The sequence below is a fragment of the Synchiropus splendidus genome, chromosome 3, assembly GCF_027744825.2.
Source record: "Synchiropus splendidus isolate RoL2022-P1 chromosome 3, RoL_Sspl_1.0, whole genome shotgun sequence".
Taxonomy (NCBI): Eukaryota; Metazoa; Chordata; class Actinopteri; order Syngnathiformes; family Callionymidae; genus Synchiropus; species Synchiropus splendidus.
This window is the reverse complement of record NC_071336.1, coordinates 7930829-7952290: the sequence shown is the minus strand read 5'-3', so window position 1 is coordinate 7952290 and position 21462 is coordinate 7930829. Positions and strand designations below refer to the sequence as shown.

Here is a 21462-nt window from a genome sequence, read left to right as displayed (position 1 = left end):
TTTTCAGTGTACTGGGTTAGTGAAGCATGATTTTGAAGTACCGAACCGGAGAACAGCAATGTTTTTCTTTTCAACTATCCTGACTCACTAATATGATGCAACTGTTGTAGTCCTCCTCTCCATGATGCAGCAAGTCTGTCATCATGAGGATGCTCCGTGTTGAAGTCTTTGCTTTATTAAGTTCTTCCTCAACTAGAATCTCAGTGAACGAGAAGTCAGATGGTAAATGTGAGCCATGTAACGGCACACTGTGCTTGACTCCTCCTCCACCGCACTTTATGTTTGGGGAAAAAAATCCGTCTGCAAAACTAATCTCGATGGTCGAACCTTGCAAATCTTGATGCCACCTGGTTTGTCTGGTTTCCTAAATTCAATCTTGAACCCCGCTGATAAAACAACACTGAGAATGAAAAGATAATATTCAGACCTATTTCTCTGCATTTTATTACATCTTCCTTGGATTTCCTTTGCTGAAAGAAACCATCCCGACAAGTGTGCAACTAAATGCTTGAAAAATAAATCAGTCTTTGCTTGTTGAATTACTGTGATAGTTTGGCCTGTTGTAGCTTAAGTAGATTTTTGATCACTTTTGGACTCTTGACAGGCAGCAAAGAAAAACTGAAGCATGTACCTTTCAAATAGTGAGAATGTTTTCTGTCAAAAACAAATATTTACGAAAGATAGTGTGCATGCCAGTCAGTTTAACCGTGCCATGAAAAGTCCATCTGCATGCAAGAAGCTCCTTCAGCACAAGCAAAATACTCACTCAGGCATACCACACAAACAAGCATTGCCAAAAATTCAGTGTGTGCCAATTTTCTATCAAAAGTTGGAGGAAAAGGTTTTGAAGAAAAGTGTTCTAGCAGCTGTTGTAGACTTCTATGACGACATCCTCAAGCTTTGATTCTGAAATCAGAAACTCGCCAAGTTAATCTTTTGTGTGAATGTCTTACAAAAAGAGAAAAATGTGAAAAAAGCGCTGTAAAATGCAAATAATGCTTTGTGTGCTATTCTGAAAGGCACCTGCTAATAAAGGATCAGGAAATTGCGAATTTGTTTCTCTTAGTAGGAGATGGAATCCAAGAATACACATTGCAGACTGTCAGAAGTCAGGAGGTAACTGCCGAAATAAGCGGCCTTGTGGATTAATTCAAGTGTCATGCAAATGTCTGAGCTCACCAGCTTTGCTCACACCAGCCACCCAACTAATCAAACATTACATTGTGCTTTCTGTTCCTGTTTATGGTGTCTATATACAAGACACACACAAAACGAATCACTGATGTCAGGATGAAGTCTCGAACTCAAGGTTAATGTTGATGGCAAGAAATTAGTTATTATTATTATTACTTTATCTTGAATAAATTGCAAAGCATTTAAGGTTTTTAATGCTGCCTTCAATTTCATGATTGTATTTTTCAAAATATGAAGGTTTTATACCGAGAAGTAATAATAATTGAGCATAACCGTGGTAGGAAAATAGATATTCAAGAACACTGTTCTTTCGATGGTCTTTTATGAGCCTCAATTTTACATGAAAATTCCATTGACCGTGCTTTTTTTGGTTTGAATATTTTGACCTTGTTTTTTTATATTTAATATATTTGAGTGATTCCTTCAATATTTTATGTATTGTGAACCAGTTCATGTGTTTCTCTTAAAATTGTGCTTTGAAAATCAAGTTCTTACTCATTCTTGCTTGGGGGCGGGGGTGAGCTATCAGAACTGACCTGTCCAATCTGGAGCCGGTTGGTGTTTACTGCTGCTGAATCTCCAGCCTACTAGGAGGTCATGTGATAGGTTTAACATTCATGTTGAATGATCAATTCTGTCAAGATGACAGGCTGAAATAGAGCTGTTAGATTTCTTTAAGAAACCTTCGTGGCTCTTCTCGATGTTTCTCTGAAACGTTATTGTTGAAATGATCAATTTTGGAAAATAAATAATGGATTCCTAAATAGAAAAACACTCAGAGCACATCAAGGCATATTTTGTTTCCCACAACGCACCATCTTGTGTCTAAAAAGGCAATCAGACACAGTATGATGACAGTGTCTGCAAAACTGTGCACTCTTTTCATTACTAGTGAAAAGATGAGGACTCAGTGAAGATCCATAATTGATTTTATTTTGTCAAACTAACAAAAATCTGCCTTTTTTTTTTTTTTTTTTTCAACCGAGCTTGTGCCTTGCTGAACGTGACTAGCTTTAATGGTGTTTATCAAATTCACAACACACAGTAAGGCTACAAATAAACCCTTTAAAAGTTTAATAACTGTGAAAGGCAACATTGGGGCATTATACACGGCTGTAAATATGGTGCCTAGTTCTTGCATCTTCAATCTGAGCAACGTACAAGGGCATGTTTCCATCAAAGTTTTGAGTAAAAGAAGTGTGAAAACCGACCCTGGTCTACTTTAGCAATCGCAGCAGAACAGAGAGCAAGAGAGTGAGTCAGTGTCAGATTCAGAAGAGTAATGTTACATACAGTGGGACAGACAGTAGTGGCAGCAGTCGGCAGCGCTGCTTCTGCGTATAGTGACCGCGCGTCTGTTTGCCGTGAATGCACCACAAGAAGCGGTTTCTAGAGCCGATTCACAGTCAAAATACTGTGGTGGAGATAGTGTAAAAATATTTGTGCTCTCACTAGAGGTATAACGGTTGCCGGTGAACCATTGTTAATGCCATCAAGTTCCTGACGGTTAGCATTACTGTTTCCCTCTTTAATAACCATGTTCATCACATAGATACTTCTCGTTGCCTTCATTGAAACATGTTGATCTGTTTTGGTGTTATTAAACACTCAACAAGCTGAGCCCTGATATATAACCTCTGTGTAATGAAAGAACAACACTAGTTTTCCTTTTAGTCCTTTTAGTTCCTTTTTAAATTGCCCGGCTTCTGCATTCCAATTTGTTAATGAATATTTCCAAATGCTTCCCGGAGCTGCTGTAATGCTGGCTGTTATTCATCTAATGCACCTGTCTTCTAGGGTTGAAATAAATTGCAAGAAAGTGCAGGAAGAGCCAAGGCCAATCTTTGTATTTGTTGTCGCTCAATGTTTTCCCTTTTATTGTAAAACAATTCTGTAAAAAAATTTTTATTTATTTATTTCTGGGTGATTAAAAAGAGATATTGTTGGAGAGTGTTTTCCTCTTGTGTTTTTAAAACCTTGTGCTGCATTTTTATTAGCGACCATTAGGAGGATGGCTGTTATGTATTAATGCTTGGGTACTGAGTGTGCTCTTGTCACTGTAAACTTTTTGATGAGTGAGGAAGATTCTGAGTTTGTAATGTGGATCGGAAAGCCATGGGAAGTACAATGTAAACGTAAAGCAAGTGGAAGACAGCCATAGCAGTTCATGGATTTGATGAAGGACGTCATGAAGTGGATCTTCATGGGTGGATGATCTAGATCATTCTCAAGACTTACCTCAGCATTTATCAAAATGTACTCTCGCCTGAGGTTGGCCCACCACAGACTGATCAGACCACGGTGGGTGTCACTGGTTTCTGCCTCAATTTACGGCTGGTTCTCGCTGTGGTATCTGCAAGTTCCTTGGTAAGCTTCTGATGAGCCCGACTTCTTTCATCTTGGCTTCGTCCCATGGCACGGTTGTGGAGAATTGCAGGGGGCAGGTCAGGTTACAGGGTGGTTGCTGCAACGTGAAAGTTAGAAGGGAAGTCGCTGACTTGAGTCTATCACACTTCCCAATCTCAGGTTGCATTTTGCGGGCTAGACTATGTAGGTGGCTTCCCAGACATAGGTTGTTGGTTGGTTTTGACTTCAAGTGGCATGGGGTTATTGGGTACATGGTTATTCTCTTGACCTCTAGTTACTCAACCCGGATTTTCAGCACCTGGTGTATCTTTTTTGTGTATCTGGTTGTGGCGTCATTTGTATCTGCGTTGACTAAGACTGGCCTTTCAACGCACTAGTTTGGGTCTGAGTTTCACATTTTCTACTTTTTTCCATTTAAGAATTTATCTAGTCTCAGTTCAAAGCTTTTGTCAAATGTGTTAACTGTGATACTGTGCTGTAGTTACTCAGATTTTGTTAGTCACCTACTTGGTGAAAGCATGTGACCTTTGCAACCATCAGGAATGATTGCTGTTGCTGAGAAATTACATATTTATGTCAAAAGTTCCTAAATACAGTCTACAGTATGTTTTCACAATGTTCACTTCTTGCCACATCCTGAGTGCCCTCCTACTGCTCCACTTATGCAGAAGTGATTGTAGTGCTATGTGTCATGTTGGTACAAGAGTGTTCTAGGAAGATATCCAAGTGGCCTTTTGGAACATTGTTTGAATTTAAAGCAGAAGTTTCATGATGCATTGCACTGTATTTTGGGCCATTTATCCTTTTCTGTATCCCAGGGTGATTTACACTGAGTCTAGACCCTTACGAGAACAAATGTGTTTATAGTGAAGTGCCAGGTGCAGCTGTTGTCGCAGTCAAATATCCTTTTTTATGGAATACGTGCGCGTCAACTGTAAGTTGATTAACTAGATATTGCAAATCCCAAAACAGACCTGGCTATAAATGCAAATTAATGGGGCGTATTGCATTTTTCAGGGGCACTTTTTTTAACCTAAATTTCCATTGCTTAGGTTGCGCAGTGGCACTGTGAACGCTCCGTTTGTACTGACAATATTTATGCCTCTCAGTCAAAGGGGTCGTATTGGGGGCCTCTCCATCAGGAGAATTCCATTGACAGGAAATAAGTCATATTGTACTGTTTGAATTTGATCAGTTATCTCTTAATACTTAATAATTTGCAAGCAGTCAAAGTCAAAGTACACCCTGATACCTGGCATGCTACATGAAAACAATATTTCCCCGTTACATGGACTAAATCCCGATCTTCGATACGGGGTACATTACATGTGAAGGACTGATTTCAAGGAACGGGTGGATATCAAAGCCCACCACAAACGTTTTGTCTTCATCGCACCAATAACTTAGTGATGCTGTAAGTGTCTGGTGGTCCGGACAAAATGAATGAAGAAAAATATGTCTTGCTATTTAAATTCAAACATCATTTTTGGCCAACGAAAAGTTGCTCGCAGTAAAACCTATTGATTACGTCTGAAACAGCCTCCTTTACTATCAACTTCATTCTTCAGCCATCAGTATGTGGGTGCAGCAGCTGCCAGAAATCCAATAAGGCCACAGAGGAAATCCAATATTGATGAGTCAACACCGTGTATGATTCAAAGACTAAACAATCTTGTGATCCTTCTTTGTCTCCTTTTTGACTTCAGTCTGCGTTTCTCTCCCACACTCTCGCACTCGTCCACAGGGGAGCGTCAGGAGTGGATGGAAACTCTTCAGATGGCAATGCGCCCCTCTGCTTGCAGCTCCCAGAAGCGCTCCGACAGCCTCTCCAGCCGCGCCTCCACAAACAAGTGTGGCTTGTTGGAGCTCCGTGGTTACAAAGGCAAAGTGCTGGTGTCCCTGGCGGGGAGTAAAGTCAGGCTCTGCAAAACAGTACAGGTACCTCCATTACCGCAGAGACTTCCTCTCTACAGCATGGCAGCTCCCGATTACAAAAGGAGGAAGATAAACGTAGATGAGACAGAGATATATATTACGGGAGAAGAACAGAGGGCTTCGTGAATATTAAACAGATACTGTCAATAGATTTCAGGGCAAAACACATTCTGGCAGTTATTCATTGATCTGCGTATTTTGCCAGCTTTATTGGCTACACATGCAGCCTTCACAGAAAACACAACTGTTCAGAGTCATCTTTTCATTTTCGTATCTGATGCTGTCTCAAGTTTCTTCCAAACATGTCTTAAGGTCAGCTGGCCAGCTGTGTCTTGTGCGTTAATAATTTAGATTCAGTTGATGTTGGTAAGTTGTTTTAGACGTTGTAAAAGAACTACAGAAAGGCACACCACAAAAACACAGCAGCCACAGTCACCTAGGTTCCAGTTTACTCATTAACATTAGTGTAGAAGTTGCTCAGAGAAAGTTACTTTTTCTGGAGGTATGTTATAGTAATTGCAAGAGAGCCATGGTCAGTAATACATGACTGTTCAATATTAAACCTACTGTCGTTGCGAAAAAAAACCCCAACCATAAATCAATCAATCATCATTTTTTAATATCCATGTTCTTGCAAGTGGGTTTTTATCGGTAATCTCAAAAATGTTTCGCCTCATGTTGAAGTCTAAGACAGGACTCAAAACCACATTATTTCATTTTATCTTTAGAGTTAATAAGACTCAAGTTGCTTATCCGACATGTTACTAAGTGGCAGTCACATGGTTAAACCACAGTGTGCGCCTGATGTCCCTATGTTCCAGCAACGCTACCTGGCCAAAATCAGAACAAGGAAACTATTCACAACTTTTCCAACTGCACAGACAATAGAACAGACAGTGCTTTCACCTGAGAGAGGTTTAACCGACACACTGCTGGTATCCACCAGCCACCAGACGCAAACCTGCTCCTTTCGTACCTGAAACGCAGCTCAAAGTGCTTTCGAATAAAGGGATTGCACCAGAGAATCACTCGTCCCCACAGACTCGGAACATCACAGCGGGAGCCGGTGTGGTTGATGTGACTGACAGCGGGGAGGAGGAGCAGCCTCGGGCAGAGCAGCGAAGTGAAGCCTTTAAGTGCTCCTCATTCAAGTCCTGCATACATTTCCTCAGAACAAATATTATTATTGTCCAAGAGTATGTACATTTGTGGTGAAGCAAGTGCAGAGATGCTTTCAGCATAGTCTCTAACTCATTTTTTGTTTGATCAAATCATTATTCTGCTGCTTAACGCACAAGAAAACTAATCTGAGGCCAGGGTTCACCAACCTTTTTGAAACTGTAAACTTTTGTGAGTGTTCCGGAGGGCTACCAGTATGATACACACTTCGGATATGAAGTTGCACTTTTAAAGAAAATGATTATTGATTTTGATTCATCACAATACTAAAAACTATTTAACGATTTTGGAAAGTGAAAAAGTTAACTTCTCGGTAAACTAAATCTTTGCTACTTGTACTGAAAACAAATCAACAGATATAATGCCTGACCTGTCATGTCTGTAGAAACTGTCAGCTCAAAAAACAACTTACAGCAACGCTTGATATCATCCATCTTTATATTCTTGTTTTCATCATAATTGCTGAAAGGCAATGGAACCCCCACAAAAAGCTTTTTTATTCTCCTAATTCACGAAGGGAACCCAGTTGTGAAGTTCTCCCAAAAGTGAAATAGCACACCATAAAACAACTGAAACTCAAAGGAAGCCAGAAAACTGCAGATAAAAACGACAGTGAGAAATGCTTATAGGAAGAATATAACCTGGCACAACATTAAAGAAGAAAGTTGACTGCGTGCAGATGTTGAGTTCAATATAGAATATCCCACAGCCAAATAAATGGATATTGGAATCAATCCCATAATCATATTTTAATAGGATTTCATTAAACAGTGCAAGCGTCTTCACAAACTACCCAGGGAGTTTGTGAAGACATTGTGTCAATCCAATTTTCATTGGCTACATGCCATGATAACAGCAACCTGCAATAAGTGACTTGAACCAATGGAGACCCAGATAAGGTCGACCCGAATCAAGTAAATCCAATGTTTTAGAAAAAACTATCTCTTAATAAATATACCCTTGTCTTTTGCCAAGGCTGCTGAAAAGATGTTTTAGGCATGAGGGGCAATATGTGTCGGATTTCTGCTGTCCAGCTGTCAAAGGAGAGGTTTGGGAGTAAGGAGCAGTCTGTGTTGAGTGATGGAGCAGAACGTTGATTGCTTGTTGCTGAGCAGCATGATCGAGTTGTGTTGGAAGGCTTACCCATGTCCTGGATGTTACTGCGACCCATCCATTCGTATGCTCATGATTACTGGTTTTTGCAGTGAATATTGGAGTGGCAGAGTACATGTGAAATGTGACCACTGCATTTTGTCTGAACTGCAGAGCCTGTGCCTTTTATCGAACCTGGGTCCTAAGCAGCACTGTGGTTCCGCTCAGGATATTTTTTTTTTTCACGGAGGTGTCACAGACGGAGTGGTGGGGTGATCACGAGAACATCGGCTGTACTTAATAATCCTCCTTAACAGTCCTCCTTAAAAAGGAGGAGTCCTCCTTGACTGACGGCAATGGAGTGATGACATTGCAAGTTTCTCTTGTCTAGATAGCAACAAAAAACTGGAGGTGCCCCTACACCACTTAAGTGCAGGACGGTATCCAGTGACATTCCATCTGTGCTCACAATACGAGTGAAAACAGATCGAACAGTGTTGATTCACAAAGGAAACAAAAGGGCACATGACTTCTAGAGCTGTGCATGGCCAGGTACCTTGCGATGCAATACATATTTCAGTAGTAAACTGTTGGTTCAACAATAAATAGTAATAATTGCCATCATTTTGTGGAGGGAAACAAGATACCACAGTACAATAGTATATGCATCTGCGTTATGACATCAGTCCAGTTAGACTTCCAGCTAAATTGGGAAGTGAATCACTAACCAACAAAATAACTCCAGCGTAAAGAAAGAAAACGTGATTTTTTTTACACATCCCAAATTAGCATTATCAAGTTTTTATTCAATATTGATATAGCCGACTAAAAGTATTAAGACAATATTAAACAATCAAGTATTGCATATTGATATTTTCTTACCTCCCTAATGATATCTCATTTGCATATTGATGACTCCACATAGTGAGTGTATTTGAGAAGTATAGAGTGACAAGGTGGTAAGAAAATGGTGTTTTAATTAACGTAAAATTGGTTTGGTTTGGTTTGGATTTGTTTATTTTCCGAGATGCACCATGATTCAGTGCATCAAAGAAATTGAAAGTTGATTTAGGGATGCTCCGATCGGCCATGGCCGATCCCTAAATCGGATGTGACAGCCGGCACTCACCGCTCCTACCTCCCTCCCTCCTTCCTTCCCAACTCGCTCACTTGGCAACACCATGTCTACTGTGGAGGTCTGTCATGCCGCATCATGCAGCTCATGCACAGGAAAATATTCTGCTGGGAAGCACGTTAAACGGCATCAATGGCACTAATTAAATGCGATATTTAAAACACCTGAGAGTTTTTCGGGCTCCGAACTAGCTCTCTCACTTTCCAGGCAGCAAAGTGAGACTGTGGGTTTCTTAGCAGCACTTGCCGGTCCGAGCGTGACATTCGGAACTCAGCAAATTGCCCGAGAAATAATCATTAATTTCAGCGAGCTAGGTGACCAGCCTTTCTCGGGTGTCATTTTATGGCGGACACTATCAAATCCACCCCTGTTTTGTATCGGATGCAGCATTCTTTAGCCACCTGAATCTGACCTTGCAAACGCCCGGAGCGGGAACTTTCATAAAGCTGTCAGCAGCTGTCTTCCACCTTTTTATGAAAGTTGCGGGAACTTTCATAAAAAGGTGGAAGACAGCTGCTTCCGCTGAGTGCGCTCCCTCTCTCTCGGAGCCCCCGCTACACGCAGCTTCAACCAAAAGTGAATACGTTTCAGTTGTCCTTCTGACAAAAGAGTTGCTGCATTCTGCAAGGTTTTTCTATTTTTTGCCTCTTTGAAGAGGTATATGAAAGCTTTTTTGAATCAAAATTACTTACACAGAAGTTCTCATCGTTTTGATGACAAGTTCATTGTCAAGCCATATGATTGGTATCTGTGATCAGTGGTGATCGGCACTCTGGCTGATCGGTATCGGTGATTGGAGCATCCCTATGTTGAATGCTTTGCTTTGCCAAAGAACGTCACTGATGTGATATTCTAGCGTGTGTTTCCAATATAGGTGCTATAATGGTGGGAACACTGATGCAGAATGATTCAGCATTGAGCTCGCCCAGTTTTAGCAATGAGGACCGTTTGACCAAGTGAAGGATGTTGAAATAAAGTGGAGTATGAGCTTATGTAATTGCTTATCTCAGACGAGAGCGTCTGTCACGCACAACTCTCTTGGGTCCTCCCGTTTTGATGTTGCTACAATTAAGCTGTGATAGTCCCATTTCAGGGACTCGGTATTCCGCCTGTCCTGCCAGCATGATATCCTATCTGTGATGGAAAAGATACCTCGCAGTAGTGGTGCCATTTCTTTAGGTCTCTCACATATTTGAGAATGCTACAGGCGTTGCACTCCTTTTCATCCCTACTCGGCTCTCATTTAGTTTTCCTCACGCTTGTAGTTTTCTTGTTTGCCTTTCATTATTTTCTTCATTAGCGTGAACAAACATCTTTGCTAGAACTCTTTCGGGTATCGCTGCATGTCAGCACATTTCCACTTCCTTGATGTGAGACGGCGGGACGAAACTTGAGGGGGAATGAGGGAATCAGACGGAGAGAGCAAATTAATTGTATAATTTCGGCTTACGAGCTAAATCCCAGGCGTAAATGCAGAAGCAGGGGCAGCACACTCCATACGAGGATGATGAGACCACAAAGAAATGGAAGGAAACTTTTCAGGGCAGATGGATGCCTGCGTGAGAAACAGGAACAGAGACAGGGAGAGTGAGAGGGTGATGAAGAGCACAGTTGAAGAATGTTGCCATGTTCTAGACCACTGAAGTGGGCTATTTAATCTGACATGATGAACAAGCCATTAGAAACATCATCCTCCCTCCTCATTCTTTGCCACCAAAATGCCTTCTCTCACAGCACCACAAGCTCCGTGATAAAGGTGGTTTTTAGGTCATTTATGTACTGAGGTTGGCAGAGTATCTCAACCAGTTCTTCCAGTCCTGGAAGTTGTGACACTATACATCACAGAAGCCTTTGCTGCTAGTTTGCGATCCCCTGATGCTGGCATGGTTGTTCATCCTTCTCCTGTTAAATAAAATAATAATTATTATTATTATTTTCAGAAGAGCAAAGAATGATAGTTGCTAAATGATTATAATAATCCGAACATCCTGTATTAGGGAAAACCGTTACAAAGTACTTTGAACATTAATATTTCTTTTTCTTTAAATAAGGCTTAATATTTGGGATGTAGATCATAGTTCAGGAAATGATAGGGAACATTAAAATGCAAACATGAAACAATGAATATGAAAGGAACGGCAGCTATTACTAGATCAGTTACGATTTGAAATAATGGTACAAACTGATACATTCATTCCCAACAAAATGTGTGTATAATTCTTAAATAAAATCTGTCCCAAGAAAACGAATTAAATCACTTGTGCTCAACCACAACCCAAGGATGTAGATCCTCAGGTGGAACTATTGTGAATCGATCGTGTGAAGTTGTCCCAAAAGCTGAGTCAAATCGCCCCATTCTGTGTTGAGGTCCTGATCCGCGTTCCACTGAAATCATGAAGACTTTTAACTCTCATGCTTTGTGCACATTGCGTATACATCATATGCGCACGTCCTCCTCCCCAGTGTTGCCAACTTTGCTGCTGAATTCATTCAGTCATCAATTCAAATGACTGACACTCTAAGTGTTCGATTACTTGTCTAAATTTAAAACATCAATATTTCAATAACAGCAAAGTTATGATGTGTTTGATGACTGATCATCATGCACTGGATTTTGTTTTGTTGGTTAGTTCAAGGAGAACTGGAGGCTCTTGGGTCTGTCTAACATTTTTCTCTCATAAACAACCAAAGAAAAAGTACTTTGAAACCCATTTTTTTTTTTTCAGTGACTGCTGAACCTGATAATCTGTATTGTATGTATTTCATTAAAAGAGCTTTTTGAATAGTTTCTTTTTAAAAAGGTGAACACGCCTCATGTTTGGGATGTCTTTTTTGAGAAACAAAAGAAAATTGGGTCACTTGTATTCTGATTGTTTCCCAGCGTTACGAATAATTTTACAATGCAAAACAAGAGTTATTTGTTTCAGCTGGCAGACAAATCTACCTCTCCCCCTGGTAAGTGGATCTTGTGTTTTTCACCAACTGACTCATTAATCATCTTCCCACTTTCTCACTCGACTTCTTTGAAGTGGCCAAAATGCACCTATGAGTATAAAATATGTCTTCCATATCTGCCCGTGTGCTTGTAATTGGGAGGGTTATTTTTACCTCTCGTGCCTTTCACTGCATCCACGCCTATATTGGGCCGGCCCTCCTCGCTTTGCTCCCATGTGAATTAATTGGGGAGGGCAGCGGGCCACGGCACATATTGGCTAGGTAACGAGTGGCAAGGGCCGGATGTGCGCTAACACCCAGAGCTGTAATTGGCTGTCTGAGAGGGATGAAGGTCATTAGGCAAAGGTGACGGCTGTGCCCTCTCGCTGCAGTCGTAAACTAGCGTTCATGTAAAGACAGCAGCAACGCTGATGAATGTAGGAGCGCCGGCCTTCCACATCAAATAACCTGCTAACCATTTATCTCTCTTTGTTTGAATTGGCACCACGTCAGCACCGTTCGCTGAAGAGCTGTGAGTGTGGTGGATTTTATCATTTTCTATTTGCTTCCCTTTTCCAAAGCTCTCGCTCATTAACTTTCACGCGTTTCAAGCCGATAGTTAACTAGAAAGAGCAGTGGGTATTCACATGTCGAATTGATAGGATTGAGAGGCCGCCGTCCCAAAAGCTTGGATCAGAACTACTAGGATCTTGTTGTAAAAGTAGTTTGACTCTTTCTTTACAGCTCTCTATCTGTATTACTCACCACTTGCTTTTTTGGTGCAGAACGTTCATATGGCATGACACTTTCACATTGAGAAGACACGATTTATTTATTGACTTATCCCATTTGCTAAATTAAAAGTACTTTAAATACGGGCGACAAATGTTTTCAGATCTGCAGGAAAGCATGTCTTGAAATATTCAAAGTGTTGAAATTGCTCTCAATTTTAGAGGCAGTTATGTGATGCAGGCCAAAGAGTGAAACGGATCCTTTTGGTCCAGAATGAAACGATGAACAACTGAAGGACACGACACACAAGAGGAGCTGAAGGGGGATGTGTTTACTTACTCTCAAAAACACATGCGTGTCCTAGTATTAATATGATGCACTTTGAATCATCAAATATCGCAGTGTTTGTGTGCAAATATGTTTTCTTGCAACCCTATATACGATGTTAGCATGTCCAATACCCACATACTTGTTGTCTAGTTATGCACCGTGTTCATGATTACGTAATTATATCTGAAACATGTTGACTTCCCTTGCTGTGCCAGGCGGTTCATCTAAATACTTTGCTTAGTGACAAAAACAGTGTCGATTCATTTCCTTTTTGTTTGGGATAATTGGTGTGAATTGTTGAGCGTTGAAACACACATGATTCACAGCAGGCACAGCATGCCAGCGTTTAACGCTGGCTCCGATGTGTGCTGGGTGATTCATTAGATCTTTCCTCTTTTTTTGACTTGTTTTATGTGCAGATGTATGGTATAGCTCACTCCATCTGGACCACCAGCTGACCTGTTGCCCTTCTCACCCACTCGGTGTATCACTATACCGACTTAACATTCTGCTTCCTCTTGCATGCCATCCAACTTTCTCTCCTCTTCTGCGTTGTGAATGCCGTTCTTAGAGAGTTTGGTTTTCAATACTCCAATGTTGTTGTGTTTGTTACTGCAAGATGAATGTCAGTGGGAGAAGGTCGTGTGTAGGGACCAGTCTTTTTTCACTCACCGATCGAGTAGGTTAACGTCGCAATAAAATTTTAGATGTTGGTAATTTCATTCAAGGATAGAGTAAAAGTTGACAAAATAGACACGTTCCATACAACAGCTCCCTATCCTGCATGAGGTCATACAGCATGTCAAAGTGTTGTCAGAATTTGGCACTTCTAGGTTAGAAGTCCTGCCGTTGCTCTTTCTTATGCAGTGTGGTGCATCATCAATTCCATGTATCAGTCAGATCTAATTACATGTAGCAGTCTGTAGGCAAAAGGATCTTTGAAGCAAACATTTTGTGTGAGCGCCATATTTGCTATTTTTCATAAATAACTGGATAATGAATGAACATAATTCATTCACACTTGAGTATATGTCAAGGTGACATTTCATTATTTCACATGCTGCCAGTGTTTCCAAGCCTTTTTTCTGCAGGCTTTTGAAAACATTGAGGCTCATGGGCGTTTAGATCCATAGATACACCGATAGCTTTCATAGATCGCAGCACAACCACATACGCAGGTTTTTAAATGTCCCAGTAGCCACATTCCTGACGTCGTTGGGTTACAGCTCTTCTCTGAACATGGTGCTTTGCTTCACCTGGAACAAAGAGCATGAGTCAGTTGTGTCTTCAGATTCACCCTGGGTCTTTTAATTAGACCCAGTGACATTTCTACTATGTGGTAGAAACCAGTCATGACTTTAATGCTGTTCCTGATAATCCTACCTTATTAGACTAGACCTTTAAAGTGGACCGAAGGGTGGCGGAAATGGTTTGTGCAGGATCCTAATATATTTTAGTGTGGCTTTTGGGAGGGATGATTCTGAACGAAGAGTAATTACAGTTTCCATACCTCCGTGGTTCTAATCGTTCTCCATTAGCTACCCAGACATCTCTATCCGGCTCTTACACTTCGTCCTGAGGGAACCCAAAAGTGTTTCCAAGCCAGTTGGGTGCCAGTGGTATAATCTCAAGTCTACCCTGAAGACTCTTTACAGTTGACTTGGATACCCCCAGGAGAAGTTAAAAACCTGTTCTCCTTGTTGTGGTTTATATTTAGCATATCCCTGCTTGAGCGCTTGTTCCACTACAATCCATTAATAACTGCTCCAGCTGCTCCTGCTTTGGTTGAAGAATTCAAATCAGGAACTCAAAACCCTGTTATTGATTGACTGAATGCCAAGGGACTGCCTTGTCAGATGAGCCACAGTCTTGGTCTGGTATTCCAGCGTAAATTGTGTCATTCATTGGATAACACTCTTGTGTATCTACCTGTATATTACTGCATCTTGGTTACTTTGTTTGGTACAATGTGAAGCGGAACTATGGAGTAGCACAGTATATGTCTGGAAATTTAACCTCTTAGGACACAAGCTTTTGTTGAGGTTTGCTTTTTACAATATGAAATAGGAACAACTTACTACTAACATTTGTCATGTGAGGAAAGTTGTTTTTTGCTAAGCTGAATGACCTTGTTTGTCGACAGTTATTATCCATAATGCTGTTATCAAAAAAAAACAACAAAAAACTGGTATCAAACATTTATGTCAGAGTTCCATGTCGTATGTGGCTGGAGACTTTATTGTACATATTGCATGTACGCTAGATCCATTCTCAAAACTTGACCAGAATGTTCTGTCCTGCTCTGTTTTCATTCAGGGGTTGTTGTTAGACAAGTCTTAGTTCTTTTTTCTCACTGAAATGGCTTTAATGTTTTTGTTCCAGTACAAGAAGGTGTGGATAGTGCCTCTTAATGTGGCTAGTTGATCAACAATTTAAAGAAAACAATGTTCCCTTACAGTGACAGACAAAAATTTAATCAGCACTTATGTGTACATGTAAGTTTTGTTCAAGTTAGTCCAACATTTGTTTTTATTTTGTTGGTTTTAGTTCGATCAAAGGTTGACTCATACCATTATTTGGCACGTCACACCTCAAACTCTGGTTTCATGTTTTGTGAAATTGCGCCTGGAGGAAAAAGATCTAGAATGCAAACGGTTGTGTTTTTGTAGAACACTGTGTCTTTACTTGAATTAAAGAAGACCTGTCTTTGAGCTTGGCATTGAAAAATAATGATGAGGTCATTTCCCATATTCTGGTATTTTAAGTCAGGATTGGCCAAGTGTTGGGTGGGGAGATCATTTTGTGGCGGGACATTTAAGCCTTTGCTTGCAAAAAGGAAAGTGGGCAGCAGTCAAGCTGTCGTCAGTTTCGATATTTGCTTTCCATTCAATGTCATATTTTGTGAGAAATTCAATATTACTGAATGTTGAATCACACTTGTGGTGTTTAGTTTGAGACATACAAAGAGACAGTCATTTGTTTGCTCCTACTCATATATCTAATATCCCAAATATTTCAGGACAGAACAACCATGTGGGTAATATTTTTTAGTAGTTGTAGTCAATCCTTTTCTTTGCCTGCACAGAATTTTGCCTCCCGCTTGCCAACAATTACTCTGGCAACAAGGCCTTATTAGCATGTTCTTTGTTAGACTTCTTGAAGGTTGTAACATTTTTGCTTTTCATGACCGTCTTGGCAATCAGCAGCGTGGTAATTTTGCAGAGCCTGGCAAATTTGGAAAGCTTTAAGCTAGGTTAATTACCTGCTGGCTCTGGTGTATTTATCAAATTAAGCAGCAGTGGAGGATTATTGATCTGCTCTCAACTCGGCTTTTTCTCCAAATATGTTCATTTTTGTTGCTGCACGGGTTCACAAGGAAGTAGATCATTTCACTCCATCTCTTTAATCTCACACAGGATTTTAAAGCTGGACTGGCCATTTGTGAAGTGGAACTGACGGCTGCCAATATGAAAGATGTGGACCGCAGAGGCTTTGAACTCAACACCCCCTTCAAGAATTTCTGGTACACTTGACTTTGTCTTTGCGTCCACTGTGTGAGCTGTTCTGTCTCAAAGCAAATGTTCAAGGTGCCATTCATGTTCAAGCACTGATATATTTTGGACCATGAGATATAAACAATGATTTGTGACAAATAAGATGAAACACATGCTCATATTAATGCTGCCGTCTAACCAGATTAGAACTGTTATTTAATTCTGCTGTAGTTAGTATGGTACTGATTGCTTCAACCAATCAGGAAGGTTTATTTTATTTACAAAAATGATTGACAATATAATTTACGCTGCATTTTCATCTATTTGCGCTTTGACTGATGAACTACAAAGATGCCAATAATTTCAGTTGATGTCACATGTCGGCATAGTTTTGGACTGAAATATGACGCTTATTTCTCTATAAAAGGCCCAAAAAAATGTAATCTAAATTCATGTCTTTGAAATAGCAATTTGACATGTGTTAAAGTTAGAGTTTAGCCAAGTCAATCCAAGTGTAGTGTGGAATGCTATACGTATTTTTTTGAACCCCATATGAATGCGTCCGGGGCCACAGTACATACACTGTGCAAACCTCAGCACCAATTTGAATCCCTGAAATACTACAACTTATTAAAACCCAAGTCGGGTGGAGTACTTCTTGTCCGTTTGTTCTGTTGAATATCTCCACATAAAGTTTAATCTTAACAGTCCCGCGGCAGGAACAGTTTCAGGTGACTCCGCTCCCAGAGGCCCATCAATCAATGAGCTGGCTGCTGGTTTTGCGCTGTAATGGTCCATTTAGAATACAACGGTCACAGCTGCTTGGACAAAGCTTGGCTTGTTTGTTTGCCTTGTTCACCCTTCTCCCTTTGTTACCCCCTGCCTTTGGTTCCCACCCGTTAGTTTTCGTAAAGATTTTTCCCCTCTCATTTCTCCACCTGTCTGTTGCATGTCTGATCGATCTGTTGGTGTCAGGCCCCTTAATGGTCCTATCGCCGGGCGCTTTTCCTAATACGCTGGACGTAATTGCCATTTTGTTTGGCACAAAGAAAAGAGAGGGCGAATTAAAATGAGCCCAGGTTCCCCCAGAATTGTTTGATGAGGTGATTGCAGATGGATTGTGTGTGTGTGCGTGTGGATACGATCCCTTGCTTGTGTGTGTATCAAATCGATTGGCAGCCCTGGGAGTGTTCTCCTACCTGCCCAAGGTGGGGATTAGTGCGAAACTCATCTAATCAGTTTAAGCTGTGGAGACTCACTTAGGCTTTACCATTGTTTTGCTGTCATTAAATGGACAGAGTGTTTGGTCGCTGCCGCTGGATACAATAGTGGACTTTTATGAGGAGCAAGAACGACAATTAGGGAGAGGAGATATAGTCTGCAAAGACACTCAAGTTTGTGGAGAAGAAAACTTTCTCTGCTCTTCATCGGAAAGCACTTTGCACTGAAGTTAAATAGCATATAAATGCCTAGCTCAAGGGCGTGTATGGGAAAATCTCAAACGACTTTGAAGTGTTTACACTTTTTCTTCCTACTCCAGCTAGAAATTATTCCCTAATGAAAACGTTGCAGGGATTATCCTTAGCACAGTATGGACAGTGTTTCTGTAGAGATATGCGGCTATTGTGTCTGCTACTGTAGTCGTCAAGCTCTGAGCCAAAGAATCACACTGACTTACCTTCCACTGGTGTGTGCGCACACCACTGGCTGAAATTGATAAATATGGTACCATCCAAATACCAGCTTAAATATCTGCCTTTGTTTCACAAAGTTCCTTCGAAATCACGATACAGATTATATTTTTAGACCCGTTTCTAAAAGGTGCAACATAAACTCTGTTTTGGCTTCAGCTAAATTTGCAAGTTGGAACGATGTAGTGGCATTTCAACCGCCTTACGTACACTTTGTCTTGGTCAGCACTGAAGGTAGCACTTAAAATGAAGTACATTACTGTTGCGAAATGCTTTAGGAAATGATTAATCAAAATACAAACAGCACTGGAATAATCAAATTTTCCAGTGGCATTATTGCTGTTTGTAACTTTGAATGCTGCATTCGACTAAATAGTTGTGGTCCTTGTTAAGGCTGTCTCGAGCTGCCTTGGAAGACACTTCTCTTGTCTCCGTCTCTCTTCCTCCTTCGTGGGAAGGTCCAAAAAGCCTGGGAAAATCAGCTTTTTCCTCAGTGGCTATGAAGGCAGGGCTGTGGTTCAGCTGACAATGTGAGCGGTCCTCCTGTTAGATGTGAACAGGACAGAGACCAGTGGGATCACAGCCATTGAACCCAATCAACCTATTGATCTCCAGCAGGTTGCTGGGCCACAGCTAGGAGGGTGTGCAGCCTTTTTGCTCTGGGCAAAGTGTCTCCCACCCCAACTCCCTCCTGCCTCGTCCCCTTCATCTTGCTTTATATTGGTTGCATGGTTGCTATGGCGACTGCTGGTCCCGTTGGCATGTATACTTTTTTGGTGCTTTCAGTTTTCTGACTCATTTTCTTTCCTCTCTTCCTGTTGTGCTCATTCCCTCTTTCTGTGTGAATCGGAGATTAAATGCTTATTTCATTCAATTATTAGTTGGTTTCTTTGGAAAAATCATTTATTTATTTGGGCCTGAAATTTAAATACGTATTCAAACTAAAACATATGTGTTTACATGCTACAACTTTCTACATTCCATCAATGACATGTGATATCAACAACTGGAATTATTGAGTTTTAAAATTACTTTTTTCCATTTCGGGAGTCTTGAAAGGCAAGTGACAATGAGAGACAAATTCTTGCCTCGCAACTGCTCAAAAGCACATTAAAAACCAAAGCCTACTTGATATATATTCTAACTGTATGTGTATGTTTTCAATGTGTGGCCTCAGGTTAAGGAATTAACCTTTCAAACGGAACATATTTGCAAGATGTGGAGTAGTGTATGACCCAGTGATTTCCTGTTTTCTGTAAATGATGCACCTCCATACCTATAGCCCCGATGATAAAAATAATCTATGCCAAACATTACCATAATGCGGATTTTAGAGGTGAACCACATATTGATTTACCTGCCCCGTTGCCCTCTACCAATGCTCGCATCAATTTTTCTCATTCTACTGCAGTTATTTATAGCCCTAGGTTGCCAAGACATATCCAAATTACTCCAAATACTGTGCACCCCCATAACCTCACTAAGTGTTGCAGTTTAATTGCTCACTCAGATCAAATCAATAACAGCGAGGTATGGTGGCATGCATGAAAAAAAAAAATCAATTCTTACAGCTTCACAGCCGAGTCAGAAAAGGAGAAGGAGGAGTGGATTGAAGTGGTCCAGGAATCAATTGCAGAGACTCTCTCCGACTACGAAGTGGCAGAGAAGATCTGGTTCAACGAGTCGAACATGAGCTGCGCTGACTGTCGCGCTGAGCAGCCCGAGTGGGCGTCCGTGAATCTGGGTGTGGTCATCTGTAAGAAATGCTCAGGTGAGTTCACGCCAAAACAACTGACACTTCTGCTGGACCACCGAGCCAGACAAACAACAAGCTCTAACACAGTCCATAGTGTTGTCAAGTGTTTTGAATGAACGTGAGCGTCTCAGTCACAGTCATTTTATAGATGGTGCAGTGGCAGACCAGCTCTCTCCATGATCTATATTATTGATCCATGATAAAAGGTTTTCTGGCATGAAGACTTCAACAATCATCTCTGCCATAATTCAGTTAGAAAGCTTGTGGATGGCTGCATCATCCTTGAGTGGATCATTTCGTTTCATTAAATTAAGGCAAGTTGCTGTCTTTAAAGGAGTGACTGGTAAACTCATTTGAAGTTTCCACAGTTTGCTCTGCTTCATAAACCTGTTTATTCATAAATGCATCAAGCGACTGATGTGACACCATATACACCCCATTGAATGTATTCAAGTGGGTTAAAAGAACAAATCCTCCTGCCAACAAGCCAGTCATGGCACCGGCCCTCTGGACTCTGACACAGTGAAGAACACTCAAAGAGAAGACACAAGAAACTAGTCCAGTGTAGAAACTACACGGATCCTGCGTAAACATGATTAGAGGGACGCAGCGACACTTCTGTCACCCCTCCATTACCTCCTTTGCTTTTAACGCGATTCTTCACCTCACCTCGGCAGAGCCTGTGTAATTGGTACGCATCAGATATCCAACGTCCATTTTCAAACGGCCTTAAATGATTTCGTATGCAGCGGTGTTTAATATTACATTTGTCGACATGCTCTGAGAGAGAGGCCGAGTGTCTGCCAAGACGAAGCCACCCCCTCACCGTGCCCTCCTCAAATTAAACCTCGGTCCATTTGGAATACCAATGTCTTCTAATGCTGATAATTAGCACCCTAATGTCACGGATAATGGAGAGAAAAATGCTGAAGGAGACAAAGGAGGAGAAAGTGATGGGCGCGATACATGTAAAAGTGATCCGAGTTTGGGATTTCTGTCATTTTAAAAAGGCAAACTTGAGTATTGAGGTGGTTTTATTCATCCTCTTAGTAGTGCATTTAGTTTGTATAGTTACTTTAGCTTAATGTCCAATACATGCTTGATCCAAAATATGTATGGTTAAGTGCTTTTGCTAGATGCACGGATACCAGGGCTGAATCACCAGGTGCCAGGACCTTCATTTAAGCATACATTGGATGGTAATTGTACTTCACTTGATGTGAAGATAGCATCCTTTCCTGATCTCACCTCCTTAGGATCCTGCTGAAGTTTTGCTCGCTGTCAGCAGATTTTGTATCATTGTATGTTATATCATTTGAAAACCAGAATTCCAAAATACAGTATGTTGTCGTCAATTCACTAATGCAAGCAAGAACTGCTGTTTGTCTTAATTTCAAATATACACAGGAAACTCCTAAGTAGACGTGTTTCTCTGACCAGGAGGGAGTGTCATGTGACCGTGTTTTAACCCTTGGTCGGAGGAATAATTGTGATTACATCCATTGATGGGAATTAAAAGGATTATAAGAAGCCAAACTGGAACATATTGGCCTCTTAGAAGCTACATCCTGGTGAAATGGGAACATTTTGTCCTGAAAATAACCGGCTGTGCCTGGGGTTCGC

General features: G+C 41.0%; 1 protein-coding gene across 5 annotated transcripts in view; it reads left to right on the top strand.

The window, feature by feature from the left end:
* arap2 (ArfGAP with RhoGAP domain, ankyrin repeat and PH domain 2) overlaps positions 1–21462 on the top strand; it is a 125916-nt gene that overhangs the window by 36202 nt on the left and 68252 nt on the right. For all 5 annotated transcript variants that reach the window (XR_008414182.1, XM_053859945.1, XM_053859941.1 and 2 more), the window contains exons 9-11: positions 5306–5499; positions 16315–16421; positions 19655–19854. Coding sequence is in view for 4 of the 5 variants with exons in the window: in XM_053859945.1 (XP_053715920.1) it covers positions 5306–5499; positions 16315–16421; positions 19655–19854 (501 nt within the window). In the remaining variant the exon portion in view is untranslated. The remainder of the gene's footprint in view (positions 1–5305; positions 5500–16314; positions 16422–19654; positions 19855–21462) is intronic.